The 16,814-nt window shown below is 37.0% G+C and overlaps 1 protein-coding gene across 4 annotated transcripts; it reads right to left on the reverse strand.

Annotated features, from left to right (window-relative positions):
• Window positions 1-212: 212 nt before the first annotated feature.
• On the reverse strand, window positions 213-16,765 carry LOC135585294 (sucrose nonfermenting 4-like protein). 4 transcript variants are annotated; one of them, XM_065100696.1, is made up of 14 exons: window positions 16,609-16,765; window positions 15,896-16,489; window positions 15,164-15,251; window positions 14,653-14,838; window positions 13,248-13,385; window positions 13,084-13,143; window positions 11,295-11,384; window positions 5,319-5,453; window positions 4,033-4,177; window positions 3,743-3,916; window positions 1,864-1,927; window positions 1,705-1,774; window positions 793-910; window positions 213-708 (listed from the first exon to the last, which is right to left on the reverse strand). In XM_065100696.1, the coding sequence occupies exons 2-14, from the start codon at window positions 16,006-16,008 to the stop codon at window positions 617-619; spliced, it is 1,473 nt and encodes a 490-aa protein (XP_064956768.1). In that variant the 5' UTR covers window positions 16,009-16,489; window positions 16,609-16,765; the 3' UTR covers window positions 213-616. The 4 variants fall into 4 exon arrangements, with proteins under 4 accessions (XP_064956768.1, XP_064956769.1, XP_064956767.1 ...); XM_065100697.1 differs by having other exon boundaries at window positions 15,896-16,430; window positions 16,609-16,761; XM_065100695.1 differs by having other exon boundaries at window positions 15,896-16,756.
• Between the last annotated feature and the right edge of the window lie 49 nt (window positions 16,766-16,814).

Consider the following 16,814-nt stretch of genomic DNA (forward strand, 5'->3'; position numbering starts at 1 on the left):
GTGTGGACTTCAATCAACAGAGATCACAAAGACGACAACACACACGAGGCCAACACCCGAGTGCTTTCGTTTTATCACAATAAAATTAGATTTCTTCGATTTGTCATCGTCCAGAAAGTTAAATCGATACTGTCACAATTCCAGAACGAATAAATTAATCCATTTGCAAGTGCTGCTTCAAAAGTGGCAAAGAGATACTGTGGCACACCAGATGTTAAAAGTTTGTTTATGACATTAGGTGAAACCAATTCTCTGATGCAACTGAAAAGATCGTATAGACCCCAACATCAATTCTCTCCATGCCTCAACTGTTAGTAGCACTTCTGTGCACATGATTGAACATGGTAGCACTTATAAGCCCACATCATGGTTGTATCCGACAACAATGAGATTTCTGAGTAGTGATGACGGTTAAAGTAAAAAAAAGGGAAGAAACTGAATAACCTAAACATTTACAGACCCCTTGTAGCATTCAAACCACTGAGGCCTATCAAATTAATAAATCACTGAAGGGGAAGAAGAAAAAGAAAGAGATGGGCTGACAGCAATCTTCACCATAAAGGTAGAGGTCTCCACAACAGGTGGAATTGATCGTAAGAAGTTGATGGTTTACGGGCTAACCAAGCAGGAACCTAAATACATCACCAAGCGAAATGATTCCCTCCACACGCTTGCTTCCAGCCTCAACAATGATAACACGTCGCACCCCTGACAGCATGGAATACTCAGATAGGAAACCTAATATCAGCAATGAACAAATTAAAACTAACATCACTAATGAACAAATTTTACCAGGATTTGCTAATCTCTCCATCACTTTATGTAAAGGATCGGAGCGGAGGCACATCTGGCATCTCTGACCATTGAAAATTCCATATGGAGAATTTGCATCCTGCCCTAGTTGTAGTGCCTGATTTTGGCAGAGGAAAAAAGGGTGAAAATTCATTCAATCTGCTCAATGTCCAGAAAAACAAGAGACAAATCTTTGAGTGCACTGCTGCAAAGAACATTTTATGTTCATTTGTAGTTATAAAATAATGCAAGTCCATAGAACATCAAAATGAACAAAAAGTTTTGGTATCATATTCCACAAGGTGATTCAATTCTAGTGGGGACACTCAAGTTACACCTTATAAGTTGACATGACATCCTTGCAAAATCTAGAGAGTTTTGAATATGGCCCTTCTAACAACCAAGAGTAGCTCATGCTCAGGAACTCATGATTCACCACCATGTTGTGTATACTCAACATTAGAGAATAACACCTCACAAGAATTTTCATCCACATCTCATAGATCTAAACAAAAGAACCAATGATGACATCAGTATCTATGTATGAACATCTAATTTTCAATCTTTTATACACATCGGTGTTTTCCAGATCTGATAAAAAAATCAATTGCATGAAATTTTGCATGTAGATAAGCTTTTACCTTATTCATGCCAAAGAAAACAAAAATAATATCCAGCACCACTCACACAAGCTGCAGAGCTTACTACGGGTTAACGCATGGTTAATCATAATTTCATACATTAACACTCTTTGATGTAGTATAGTTAGAACCTGAGTGATAATTTGACATGAGGAGCATTGACATTTCAATGTTATCAGATTCAGTATGTTTGCAAAACTATTTATAAGATCGAAAAATAATATGATCTTCATAAGGAAGTTTTTAATAGAATGGAATTCTAGATAATTACCTGATGGATGCTCATTTCATCAAGGTGTATCTGTGCATAAGCTGTGTCTTTAGCCAAAGTTGTGATGTCACTGTATAGGAGTAATGGAAACCTCCTAAGTCCACCGAAAAAGAAACAGATAAATGAATGTTGGAAATACAAAACTGATAATCATTATACCTTCTGGAATATGTATCCACCAAAGATTCATTTTCATCAACTATAGGTATTGAACTAACTTCAGCTGTAAGAAACCGATTCTGCAACTTGTAAGATATCTGATATGCAGATGATGTACGTACAGAGTATAAAGCAGCTTAATATAGGCCAAGAATACATGTTTTGTATCAAAGATTAGAAGTTGTGTCAAAAGCTTGATGTACAAAACAGCAGGAAGAGAAATGGCATATCAAAACTCCAGAAGTTGAAAATCATTTATTCACAAATTGAGAAGCAAGAACCGACAGCATGCCTATATATTCATCGGTATGGTCATTTCTCAGAGCAACCAATCTAACCTTAATGCAGAATCGATGTTTCATCTTTAAGTAGACAACAACCACAAAAGTACAAAGTTCTTTTAAGCCACGTTCTAAAAAGTAAATATAAAATACATGACCTAATCATCAAGATCAATTTTCATCTGTTTCAAATATTCTAATTTTGGGCCCCTAGACCAATGTGGGCAGAAAACCAGAACGAGCTCCCAGCTACATTGCTAATTAACAAAGGCCAAATTAGCATAACAGTTTGCTCTAAGAAACTATGGGAATGGACTAAGAATTCCAAATAAGCATGGCCTCCATTGACAACTATGATAAACAAAAAAGGAGACCAGTGATAAAAAATCATCATGACAGTCAGTTCCCAACCTCCATTTTTAGAAACATGGACTTAAGTAAATATGCCCTTCACAGCAAAGCCCCGCAAAATAAAGTGGAAGAGCACAATCACATTAATCATGTCTATATCTCTGTGGTGAATCAACTCTTGCCCAGTGTTATGTTACTCGCCTAACAAAGCACAAATTATATGTTTTTCCACTATAAACTCTTGCCCAGTGTGGTGAATCAACTCTTGCCCAGTGTCATGTGGTCCCTGTTATTTCCATAAAACAATACTTTAAATATCAAAGGATTCAACCACAAACCATGAGGTTTTCTCATAATATTTCAACTAACATGCAGCTTCACAGATATGGATTATAGTTCCTGTGGAACATGATACATGTAAAACTCAACAATTTTATTGTCTAGGTTAGCATCACAAATTTCACCAACATCATTCAACCTGTGAACAGATATGACTGGATGCTACTAGCTGTGCACCATTATGTCATAAATTTATCTTTTAACTGTCCATCTACCTCACATCAAGGAGCACCACGAGAGACAAATGGAATATCATGGCCCAAATCTCACCCTTTTTCCTTCTCATGCACAAACCTAGAGATAAACTTAAAGAACAAACAACCAATGTCCTACATATGGTCAAATGAGGGTGACATTTACTAATGGCTTGGTAACCCTAACCCTAATATCCTGCTAAAGGTAAGAAAATTCAGAAGTTTGGCAATTTGAAGTTTTGGCCAAGTCTACGAATGAAAAAGGTACAAATGCATGGGAAGGTGAATTCTTTTTCTGATCCACGTTCCGAGACAATATAAAGGTACAAATGCCAGAAATAACAACTTCAAAACTCATATACGTATCCATAAAGCTTTTAGTTAAAACCTGTGAAAAATTGGGAAGGTGATTCTAGGCACTGGAGGTGCAAAGTGATGCATTAGTTACTAGTCATCCATGTAAATCATTTGCTCAATAAATGCTAGTTCTCTCACCACTATAGTGATTTTAGACTTACATTTAACGCTTCAACATTTTAAAAAATTACAAAAAAAGGAACTACAACAACAATAAAAATAACCAAGCATACAGGAATAAGTCAAATAAGACCACATAAAAAGCAATTAATAGATAAAAGCTAGAGCTTAAGCACTAGAGCAGATTTTACGACAACAATTTTACAAAAATCTGATAGCAACAAGTCAAAAGTCCACCTTGAACCAATAAAGAAAGGACCAAGCCAAGTGATGCATTTGGTTTTAACACAACGATCGGACGCCCACTTTGATCCCCAACTCGTGGAACCCAAGTACCCAAAGGAATTCTGCAAATCGGTTGCTGTAGAATTGGTAAAGAACTCGAAGAGTGTCTAAAGTGCCTGCAAATACCTGATAGTTTAGAAGTGGAACTGTTAATAAAACCTTACACAATAATCCATCATTAGACTGTCAAAAAAGTGTGATGATGTGGAAAGTTACACACAACAAAACAGAATAATGCTTACATCTTAAGATTCCAGAAAGCGAAGCAAGATGCAACAATTGCGGAAATGAACCATCATGAGCCGTTGAATGGACAATTGGAACTGTAGAAACTTTATTTTGCAGAATTTTTAGAGCTACATCTTTCAAGGAATCATAAGGACCAGCCTGGACAAAAAAAAGTAAACATTTCAGGATGAGTTTGACTGTAGTTCAAAACATAAATACACCAAAGAGGGTACCAGAGGATGAACAATGAACTTAAAAATCCAATGCAAAAGTCCCTATATTTTGCAATTTATAAAAAAAGATGATTAAGGACAAAAAAGTTAATAAAATATCCAGAAAGAGTACCCTTATTCAGGCTGATAAGAAACATAATAAAATTGTCATAATGTTATGCTGTGGCAGCATAGTTTTTTGTTAGACTGACAATGACAAGGCAAGGATTCACTCCATTGTGTCCCATAAGCACTCAATTTTCTAGACATGAGGGCAATGGACATGTCATCCTAAACATTATCAACAAGTTTCAGTCTAGCATACAAACAAATGAAGAATTTTCATCCCATAATAACAAAGATTTTCTAGTAGAAAATCTACAAACTTCCAAAATACAAAAGGAAGATTAAGGATTGTATGACATTATACTTAAAGCTCCAACAAGCTGTACATATGGTATTGAGATCGACTTCATATGCCATAAATATCTGAACAAGATACTCACTGAAAGCTGGAAAAGGCGGCGAAACTACCACATGGTAACCCAAGGTGTTGGTCTCACTCACAAAAAAAAATTCCTATGAGAACAAAGTGAAAAAAAAAATTGAAAACAGTTGAGAAATAACTAGGAGAACTCCTTCAAGACAAGGTATATGACCCAGTTAATGATGAATATGTTCCACATAAAAGAGAGAGGTGAGAACTCAGGAACAAAAATAAGACATGAATCCAGTTTCAATTACCGCTATCCTGTATCTCAGTCGATTTGGTCCATTAACTAAGCAACATCATGAAAAAAGGAAACAAGGTTCTCAAAACCACCAAAAGAATCATCAAGTTATCATCATTATGCAGATTTACGTTAGCCATAGGCCACAACCTTAAACTGATGTTGTGTTAAATATAACTACTGATTTCTTAATAGGATACTACTTTAACCTTCAAATCAAAAGCAATGACTGCTCACTGTTATAGGTCTAACAAGCTACTCAGCTTTGGGTTTTCCTTTCTCAAGACGCAGATAGAAAAATGAAGTCTCAATCTTGAGGGGTACAGCTAAATGAACAGAAACAACATGAAAACTTACATGTATTATGTGTCTTTGAAGTGGTCTCCCATGCTCATCTAACTGCCCATACATTTGATGCTTTCCATCTTTCCAAGCTGATATTGTGTGTGTCTCAAGTTCTTCCTCTGTTAGATTTGAGCCACGATTTCCAAGCTGCAGATGACAAAAAGTTTAGCATTTATGATAAAACACAGATATGCCAATAGAGACAAGATAATGGAGAAAACGGAAAAACTAAATACTCTGTGCAAGAACAAATATCTCCAAGCTTTCAACTGTCAAAGCAAACTTTGTTCAATCCAGTAGACATATAATGCAAATTCTTTGAGTGGTAGGGATGACCAACCCAAGGAAAACAAAAGTAGATTTTAGAGAATAAATTGAATGAATTAGTCAAATTCTGTTAAAGTATTCACCAAAAAGAATATCTTGGTCAATGAGCAGCCATCATCCTCTGAACCAAGGTTTGACTTAGCAGTCTGACCCAGTGTGTCGGCCAACCGATGGCATGGCACATGCCGCTCCGTACAGGTGTATCGACACACAGTATGCACCGTGCATACCGATGTTTCGACGAGGAAGAAAAAGAGGTTGAAGAGGAAGGTCCGGTAGAGGAACAGAGGAAGAAGGAAAAAGAAGAAAGAAAAGGAGGAGAAGTGCAGCGATACCTGGGGAGCAGCGACAGCGTCAAAGGAAAGCAATAGCATCACAGCGGTGAAGAGGTGATGCCGCTACAGCATCACATTGGTGAAGCGACGAAGAGGCAACGCCACTACAACATCGTAGCAACGAAGCGACGAAGAGGCAATGCCGCTGTAGCATCGCAATAGCGAAGCGACAAAGAGGCAACCAGTGATTTCAATAGGCGCTCGGGCGCTCGCCTAGGCGCTCGGGCGAGGCGAGGCCCGAGCGCCTCGCTTCACTTCTAGGCAGCGCGCTTCAAAGAGGCGCCGCATAGGCGCTTGCCGAAGCGCCCGACGCCTGGGCTCGGGCGAGCGCCGGGGTTAAACCAGGCGACCGAACTAACGTTTTAGGTCTGGTTCGGTCTCCGGTACTTTAGTTGGTTCAATCGAACCAACTAAAGCATCGATATTAGCTACCGCTGCCCAACCCTAACCCTACTCGCGTTCATGCTACCGCTGCTGCTGCTCGCCGTCGCTCCCACTGCCGTTGCTCGCTGCCGCTCCCGCTGCTCGCCGTTGCCACTCTCGCTGCTGCTTCTCACTTTTACCGCTGTCGCTGCACCCTCGATCTTCCCTTACACTCCTCTTCCTTCTCCTCTTTCGAAAGTATACTGTTAACAGTATACTAGTAACAGTAATGTATTTGTTTTTATTAGATTAATAATATATTATTTTGATTTTAATACTATTAATTATTATTTATTTGAAATTATTAATAGGTTTCAGGATAAATGACAAGTGTACAGAGCAACTCAATAGAGACTCCAATAGCATCAAAAAAAGATCCTGCATGGAAGTATAATTATATGAAGGATCCAAAAGAACCTAATGCAGTGACTTGCATATTCTGCAATAAGACTACTAGAGGTGGTATTTTTCGTCCAAAATATCTAGTAGGAAATTTCAAGAATGCAACAACTTGCAAAAAGTGTCCATCTGAGGTAAAAAAAGAGTTGCTGAGTTATATGAATTAAAAGAAGACACAAAAGAATGAATCTTACGGGAATTTACTAGAAGACAATGTTGAACATCTCAGGGATGAAGAAGATTATTGGGAAAAAAGTATACGACAAAAAAGAAAAAGAAGTTACGAGTACTAAGAAGGGTTAAAAAAGGACCGATGGATCTATATATGTTTCAAGGATCCCAAAAGCAACAAGGGCAAGCAAGAGGCTCAAAATTTAGATAAACAAATATAAGTGATGCTTGTGATAAAAAAATAAGAGGAAGAACAATTCAACACATTGCACGCTTCTTCTATCAAGCTGGTCTTCCCCTTAGTACAACTCGTTTAGACAGTTTTAAGGATATGATTGAAGCTATTGGAAGATATGATGCGAAATTAAAACCTCCAAGTTATTATGAGATGCGAGTTTCATTGTTGCAAAAAGAGTTGAATTATACAAATGACTTACTAAAGGGTCATAAAGAATCATGGGCAACACATGGTTGCTCTATTATGTCAGATGTTTGGATTGACAGGAGGTGCAGGAGTATAATTAATTTTATGGTTAATTATTCTTTAGGGACTATGTTTGTGAAGTCAATAAATGCTTCATTTTTTGTAAAATCTGGAGACAAGATATATGATTTACTTGACAACTTTGTGGAAGAAATTGGAGAACAAAATGCCGTTCAAATCATAACCGATAATGGAAGCAACTATGTATTAAATGTGTTAAACTCTTAAATCTTATCATTTTTGTTATCCTTTGTCTCAGGTAAATTGCTTGAAACAAAAAAACAACACTTATATTGGACTCCATGTGCAGCACATTGTATTAATTTAATGTTGGAGGATATTGGAAATATCTTAGACATCAAGAAAATCATAGAAAGAGCAATTTTTATTGTTGGATTTCTTTATAATCATATTGAGGCTTTGAATATGATGAGAGATATGATGTCACCCGATTTGCTACTTCATTATTAACATTACAGAGCGTGCATCGTCAAAAACATAATCTGAGAAACATGTTTACCTCTAAGAAATAGGTGACAAGCAAATGAGCAAAAGAAGCAAAAGGCAAGAGGGCTACTGATATCATCTTAATGTCATCCTTTTGGAATCATGTAGTTTATACATTAAAGGTAATGGGCCCTCTTGTTCGAGTCCTTCGGTTGGTGGATAATGAAAATAAGTCTGCAATGAAATATATTTATGAGGCTATGGATAGAGCAAAGGAGACGATTAAAAGGTCTTTTAATGAAAATGAAAAAAAATATGAGAAAATTTTTACAATCATTGACGAAAGATAAAATTGTCAACTTCATCGTCTCTTACATGCAGCAAGATATTATTTGAACCCTGAATTCTTTTATAAGATTAAATCTGTTAGGTTTGATGCAGAAGTTTTGGATAGGTTATATCAGTGCGTTGCAATATTCGTTCCCAACCTTGAGGTTCAAGATAAGATTATTCGTGAATTATCTTTATATAAAAATGTCGAATGTCTTTTTGAAATTCCAATGGTCGTTCGATCCAAGACAACTACATCTCCAGGTATTAATAATTTAATATAATTAATTTCATATATATTATGTTACTATGTTATTGCTAATAATAACATAAATTTTGCAGCTGAATGATGGAGTCTATTTGAAAATTTCACCCTGAACTTACAACAATTTGCTATCAAAGTACTTAGTTTGACATGTAGTGTTTCGGGTTATGAGCGAAACTATAGTGTTTTTTAGCATGTAAAGATCACTAAATATTTTTATTTTAATTTATTTATTTATTTAGATAGATGTATTAATATATTTTTAAATTATATGACATGACAGATTCACTCGAAGAGAAGAAATCGGTTGGAACATCAACGATTGCACGATCTTGTTTACATAAAGTATAATCAAGCTTAGAAGGCTCGTTATGATTTGCAAAATAGAATTGTTTCAATCTCATTGCAAGAAATTGATGATTCAAATGAGTGGTTGGTAGGAGAAATAAGTGCTAACTTGCAAGTTGCCGAAGACGAGCTTATATTTAAAAATGATAGATTGACATGAGGAGATGTGGCAAGAGCTTCAGGTGCTGAAGAATTACAAACATATACAATACAGATAACAAAAAGAAAAATAAGGGCAAAAGCATCAAGCTCGGCTCCTGCTATTGTTGAAGACATAGAGAATGAAACATATTTTAACAAAGAGGAAGGAGTCGAAGGACAAGAGGAAAAGGACGAATTCAATTAAAATGATTTGTGTGAAAATGATGATGATATTGATTATGATGAATGACTTTAATGTAAAATTTTATTATTTTAAATTTTAAAACTTTTTGTTAATGTGACATTGTGATTTTGTATCTTAGATTTTCTTAATTTAATAGCATATTTTTATTTAAAAATTTAAATAATTATATTTATTAATTATATTATATATATTTATATTTTAGCGCCTCGCTTCGCTTAAGCGAGCGCCTGGCGCCTCAAGCGTTTTTGGACCTTGGCGCCTAACGCTTTTTAAATCACTAGAGGCAACACCACTACAGCATCGCAGTGGCGAATCAGGGAAGAGGTAGCGTCGTTGCAGCGACGAAGAGGCAATGCCTGCCACAGCTTCGTATGCAAGAAGAGCCCTAAAATGCTTTTTTATTAACGCTGAAATGGATTAGGGCCCACCAATTTTTTTATTTTTTATTATTTTAATGCAGACTACCCGAAACGAGGTGGTCCGCATAACGATCCATGCTCGGACTGGGACACATCACCAAAATCGTACCGTTTTGAGTGGTACTGTCACGACCCGGGTCTGATGAACCAACTGGCCAATAACTCCATTTTGGTCCTCGACGGCGGACCAAAATGCTTAAGCGGGAGTTAACGTAGTACACTCATCAGGCCCTTATAAGCTAATCATACACATTGCCCACTTCCGATGGGGGACTAATGGGGTGTTACACTATCCCCAACTCAATTAGCTTGACGTCCTCGTCAAGGTCCGACATATCCCAGGTCCGACATATACCAGATCGAACCCTAGCATAGTGAGGATTAACTCAGTGGTGGCTCCACGCCGTGATGAGTTCTCTGACTCCATCCATGGGTAGCCCTTTCCTACTCGAGCCCTCTCACCCTGCCCAAATGCTAGGTCGGCTCTGATACCAAATGTCACGACCCGGGTTTGATGAGCCAACTGGCCAATAACTCCATTTTGGTCCTCAACGGCGGACCAAAATGCTTAAGCGGGAGTTAACGTAGTACACTCATCAGGCCCTTATAAGCTAATCATACACATTGCCCACTTCCGATATGGGACTAATGGGGTGTTACACTATCCCCAACTCAATTAGCTTGACGTCCTCGTCAAGGTCCGACATATCCCAGATCGAACCCAAGCATAGTGCATGTGAGGATTAACTCAGTGGTGGCTCCACGCCGTGATGAGTTCTCTAACTCCATCCACGGGTAGCCCTTTCCTACTCGAGCCCTCTCACCCTGCCCAAATGCTAGGTCGGCTCTGATACCAAATGTCACGACCCGGGTCTGATGAACCCTAGCATAGTGCATGTGAGGATTAACTCAGTGGTGGCTCCACGCCGTGATGAGTTCTCTGACTCCATCCACGGGTAGCCCTTTCCTACTTGAGCCCTCTCACCCTGCCCAAATGCTAGGTTGGCTCTGATACCAAATGTCACAACCCGGGTCTGATGAGCCAACTGACCAATAACTCCATTTTGGTCCTCAACGGCGGACCAAAATGCTTAAGCGAGAGTTAACGTAGTACACTCATCAGGCCCTTATAAGCTAATCATACACATTGCCCACTTCCGATGTGGGACTAATGGGGTGTTATAGGTATAGCAATCCCTGCTCCGAACTATTACTCCCCCTTGATCTACATCATCACAACAATACCCAACCCCCCTCCCCCCACCCCCACACAGTTAAGCAAAGGTGAAAGCATGTGTTCTTTCTTATCCCATAAGTTGGTATAATAGTTAATAATTTGCATAAACAAATCTCTTTTATCACAAAAAAGGATAATCTTAAAAAATTTCTATTAAAGACTAACATATAAAAAATGACTAAATAGCCCAACTAGGTAATAAAGGTTACTAAATAGATAACTTTCCATCATTTAAATCAGATAATATTAAAAAATAAACATTATAATAAAACTCAAAGAAACATCTTCCTCTAGGCTCTAACTACCATTTTCATTACCCAATTACTAAGATGGTGTTTTAACTTTTAAGTGTGTATGTCAAAGATTCACAGCCAACTTTAAACATAATGATTACCTAAAATACTCAAAACAAGAATTAAATTGCAATAAGCAGGAGCATGATATATCATATACACACCTCACGTAGAATTAAAATAAAATCCAATGCACTGATCACTCCAACAAATTGACCCCTTATAGAGTCCCATAATGGAGCCACAGAAACTCCCTGAAAATGATTTTATTTCAGAAATTTTAGGGAAAAAATATTCTTAGAGGTAAAAGATTGATATAAAATGAATAGTTGCAAACATGAACACATTTCTGTTTTTTGGAATTTAAATAATTGAAATATAGATCATTAGAAGTCTCCAGAATCAAAGATGCACCAACATTAGACCAAAATTTTTTATCCCAATTAGAAGGATATGGAAAATATATACACAAAAAGGGCTTTTGCCACAGCACAGAAAAAGAAATCAGGCCATAAACAGAATGTTTGCATGCAAAACTATTCCTTAACTAATTTAAACCACAATATGATTCTTTCACAAATCCTTGATCAGAATTAAATATTGATAAAAGAAGTCAGTTTGATTCAGTTAACAGTTTCAGTGGCTTCCAGTTTTAGTTTTGGCATTTCAACTTCCAAAATATTACTCAGAATAACAAATAAAAATCCTAAGAACTTGAAAAAAATCATTAGCGTAAGAAAAACAAAAAAAATACAGCATCACATGTGACAAATGCTATTATTAATTTCAATGAAAATAAAAACACAAACAAGACAGAAAAACTCAAAATTCTTGACAGTCTTGTAGTTGTTTGCTTCTGTCATGAAATTGAAATTTGACCTTACAATAAATAAATAAATTGCACCTTTAAGGAAATCATAGTAATATATCTTATAAATAAGAATTTTTATACAGCATCTTCCTTGGTACCATTTAGCTTATATGCATGAATTGATGAATCATGCCTTCACTATTTGCCACAGCCTCAAGGACAAGGGATCTGGACACCTCCAAATTTTAGCTGTGTTTATGTGCCTAAATTCAAATCTGTCAATCTATGCAGGATTTGGCATCTTCAACTGTCCTATTTAAGCCAGAGGAACAGAAGTAAAATTTATGAAAACCCAAAAGGTATTTTTAAGAGAAACCTAAATCTACTTGGATTTGAAAATTAAAGGTATTTAAAAAAAAGATAGATTGGAGAAAACATAGGAATCTCTGCGTGCATGACAAAATCTGTCTTTCCTAATGTCAACCCAATATGTGTTCCCCACCCAAATGGCCAAATATGAAGCAAAATCTGTTAAAGTTCCTGGCAGTCAGTCAAAACCTAGCTTCCAATCCAGCCTTAACTAAACATAAAACTGGCTAAACAATCAGATATCTGGAAGATCAAGGAATGCTTGGCATCGTTAATCTTTGATTTCATGTCACCATAACACATTCTTCTCTGCATGATGCCTTTCAATGTTTCATTGATCTTCCTTTTCTAATTCTGTTTCATAAGTGACAATAGTAGTGCCCTTAAAATGTGCTTTTGAAAGTAATAAATCAAAATGATTTGAATACTAAAAAACATATATATTTTCATTTTTAAACACACAAACAAACAAACTGTTCCTCAGTATTCTGGTCAAAAGTATAAAAGAATATAATGCCAGACATTGCATCAGCCTTTGACTGAAGAACTAAAAAGGTCCACCATCCAATTCAAAGTGTTTAACCGCTGATATTGTGAAATTGAAAAGGTTCAAAGACAGTAAATTTTCAAACTGAGAAAAGTCTGTCCTACCAGCTAAATTTCATAACCATAATGATAAGAAGACAACAAAGAAATTTGTGAAACTGAATGCCAAGTATTGTGTGCCAATTTTCAAGGAATATAATTGACAGCTCAACAATCAAAAAAAATACCTGTTCATGGAGGATGTGAAAGGCCTGCTTCACAGGCAAGTTAACATCAAGAGCAACGACCTAAAATTTGTACGAGTATTAATTAGAGTCAAGACATCAACACCAAAATTAATAAACTGTCAAATTTAAAAGTCCAAGCTACTAGAAAAATGAAACATTTGTACCTTCCCAGAGTCAGGAAGCAAATCATAAGCTGTATGTGCAGACAAAAATGTAGAAACACGCTGACGGGAAATCTTTATATCTGCCTCTGAAATTCTAAGAGCAGCATCCTGAACAGTACCATCTGACGCTGCCCCCTGCTTAATTAATTAATGATAATCAGGTGGAGCAATCAGCAAATATGGCAAACATTCTTGCAGAAATTTGACATATTTCCATCCAGAGTATAAATGCATGACCCTGCTTATTTCATAATTAGAAGTAAAATAAAAATCACTGATCTTCCAGATTGATGCATTTTTCATAATTAACTCAGGTACAGGTGGAAAACTAATGAGTCCTAAGCTCAACCGGCATAAAGTGTGTTACACTGTTATCTAGAATCATTACGAAAAAAGGGTACCCAGTGCATGAACCAAATGTAGAGTCTAGCGAGCGTCAATCAGAATAATTATGACGAACACAAAGAATTTAGTACATTAACTATTGTCAGAAGATAAATAAAAAGCACAGAAAAGTAATAGAAAACAAATCATGACAAAATGAATTTAGTAATAGAAACCAATCAGACAATCTAAACATCAATTAATTTCATACACCATCACAGAGGTGAAAAAAATCATCATGAATAAAGTATTAAATTCAAATAATTTCCTGCTAGTTTAAGTAATCATCATAATATATGGTTTTCCTTTTGTCAGTACAATCTTTTTTGGTATCTAGAGTTTAGTCCCATACTAGGAACTTAATTTTTTTGTGCAGCAAAATGAGGCATCCTCAACCATTATAGGAAAGTTAGGTGACATAAAATTCATCTTCTTGCTCATGAAAATAATGTTCATATCCTTGAAAATGTTACATACTCGATGAAAAGGACTTGGCCTTCCAAAATAATCTTGTTCGTTCCCTGGTCAGTTGATATTTGCAAGAAGGAAGAAGAAAAAGCAGGAAATGTTTTAGAGCAGAAGAAGTCTGCATAGAAAAGCAGGTAGAAAGACCTCTGATACCCCTGAGTCATAATTCTGGAATAATTTGGTAATTTAGCATAATGCTCGGAACCATAAAGTTATATCACATATAGCAACAATTTTCCACATTTAAAGAACAATTGAACTGTTACCAGTAAAACATTTAGGATACAATCCTGATTGCATTTATAATATGTAATAAATAGTAGAAGTGCTAGACTAAATTCAAGCCAGAAGATAATATCATGGATAAGAAAAGAAAGTCCCCACTGCAAAGAAGAGAGATTGAAAAAAATCAAAAGTTTAAGCACCTAATGACCTAGGAGAGGTTAAACAAGAACAAAGAAATAATTTCAATCTTCAAGGAGCATGACAGTTCAAGAGTATAGAGGTTTTGGGAACTATTGCATGCATAATAAAACTCAGTGACAACACTCACCACATGCTGAAAAGTTTCAGGGTCTACATCCATGCTCATTCTGCTATTAGGAGTTCCAGGGCTTAGTAATGCAGGCGGAGGATTAGGCTCCCTAGTTATATAAATAGTGTTAACTATCCCATAATTTCCTGTGGCAAAAGGCTGTCGCTCATCATGCCTCCACTCACCATCAACATAAAATTTGTACTGCATGTGAAAATGACAAAGTGTAAATATCCCATAACAATGAATTCTGTCAGGAGTTACTTCACAGAATAGAAATGGTACAAGTATAAGCATAAAGAAGCCCATGATAAAATGCATGTACAACTTGTTCAAAATCTAGATTATGAAAAAATTGTACATAGATTATATAATAAGCATCCTTTGATTGCCAAATAAAAATTCCAAAAAGGACCTAGGACTGATGACTAAAAGAACTCAGACTAAGGCATACAATGTGAAAAAAAAAAAGACTCTATCGAGAGCAAAATTTACAAGCTGCAATCCACAAAAAAGGAAGAGGATATACCTGATGTAACCCGGGAGTCAGACTGCAAATAACCTGAAACACTGTAGGACAACCCTCCACAGGAGACATAGGTAAATGTTCAGACCACCTGATGCATGCAACTATAAACTTGTAAGCTCAAGTTAATAGTTACACAATCAACTACGTTAACCATAAGCACTAAATGGCCACCACAATGTGTTATATGACTTGCTTAGATAGAGAAAGAAGACAATTACTGGTTGAGCTGTTATTTCACCTGACACTGGTTTCCCATACCAACAAAAACCCAGGCACCTTGAAGATGTCATTTAAATCAAGTTTTTTACAAAGCAAGTACAATATAAACATACAAACACATTATAAGTAAAGGAGCAGTTGCAACTCCAAGATGGTTGTCTGTAATGTTTCTGAATACAAACTCAGGGTTAGTTAAACTAATGCGACATTTATTTCATTCACATATCATGATTCTAAGCAATGTCCACACTATATAAACGGCATGATGGAGTGGCACATGCACCAAATAGATAACTGTTCGATATCTGACTACAGATAACATTATAGTACCTCTTGTTTAGATAAACTTCCATTTGTTTATAGACAATATAAAGTAGATTTATTACTTGAAATCATAAACCCCCACCCCACCCCCCAATACACCACAACCCTAAGCACAAAACAAACGTATAAAATCATAATGAATGCAGCTAATAACAGACTGAAACAAAAATGGAAGAGTTCGAAACTGACCCTGTAAAAGAGCCGGAAAGGAAGACCCTTCTCCCACCATAAGGCCATACGAACCGTGTTGGCACTAGCACAGTCGCTGGGTCGTGAGAGAATTCTGTGCCGCGAGAAAACATTACGCCCAAACCCTTTAAGCCAAATAGTCCCACGCAGAGTGACCAACTTTATCCACTTCACCTCTTATTGGGTCGGAAGATTCTGACCAACAACTACTACCCGATTTTTCTCGCCAAAACGAACGCAAATAAGTAAAGAGAGTACATCCCAAATTTTAAGGCACTTCCTGCAACGGGATCCTCCACACCACTCGCAGAGGACCCCTCAGATATCACACATCCCAGGCGAGGATGACTCGAAACGCCAGAAATAGCATCAAATCACCAAAAAGCCGGTGAAAGAAAAGGTAACTTTCCACTCAAATCCAACTCCCAGAAGCAGTTCTCGGACAATAAAAGGCAGCCAAACTCTACAACTCCAATAAGAACAGCCGCGTCCAAGTGGCCCCAAACTCCAATTCCAATCGCCCTCCTCAATCAATCTACGATTCCAGCCGAGATCCAAGAAAAAGAAATAAATCAATCCGATCCCTAACAAGCCCTACCAAACGGAACCAATCACGAGACGAGATCTCAGAACGCCGATCTCCAATCAAGCAAAAGATTTCAAGAATCCAAATACGAAACCCTAAAACTAAGGAAGGGGGCTGCAAATCTCACCGTCTATCCAAAGAGTCCTATCGATCCGCGAGGGAAGGCGGAGAGGGGAAGGAAGCAAGAGAAAGGAGAGTTGCGTCGAATGGCGACGAAAGGGGAGGAGGGAAAAAGGGCACGGAGCGAACGAGAGACAAAAAGGGGAAAAATCTCGAAAATAAAAATAATTTGCCGTCCTTTTCTGGGGTTCTTGTTGGTGGAGGAGGGCAGAA

This window comes from Musa acuminata, chromosome BXJ2-3 (genome assembly GCF_036884655.1).
Source record: "Musa acuminata AAA Group cultivar baxijiao chromosome BXJ2-3, Cavendish_Baxijiao_AAA, whole genome shotgun sequence".
Classification (NCBI taxonomy): Eukaryota; Viridiplantae; Streptophyta; class Magnoliopsida; order Zingiberales; family Musaceae; genus Musa; species Musa acuminata.

Excerpts from the sequence above, each read along its gene's own strand:
- LOC135585294 (XM_065100696.1), bottom strand. The coding sequence starts at position 16,008 with ATGTTTTCTCGCGGCACAGAATTCTCTCACGACCCAGCGACTGTGCTA. Across the intron at positions 911-1,704 it reads ATGAAATGAGCATCCATCAG|GCACTACAACTAGGGCAGGA; the intron begins GTAATTATCTAG and ends TGCCAAAATCAG. Across the intron at positions 709-792 it reads GGAGAGATTAGCAAATCCTG|GGGTGCGACGTGTTATCATT; the intron begins GTAAAATTTGTT and ends CCATGCTGTCAG.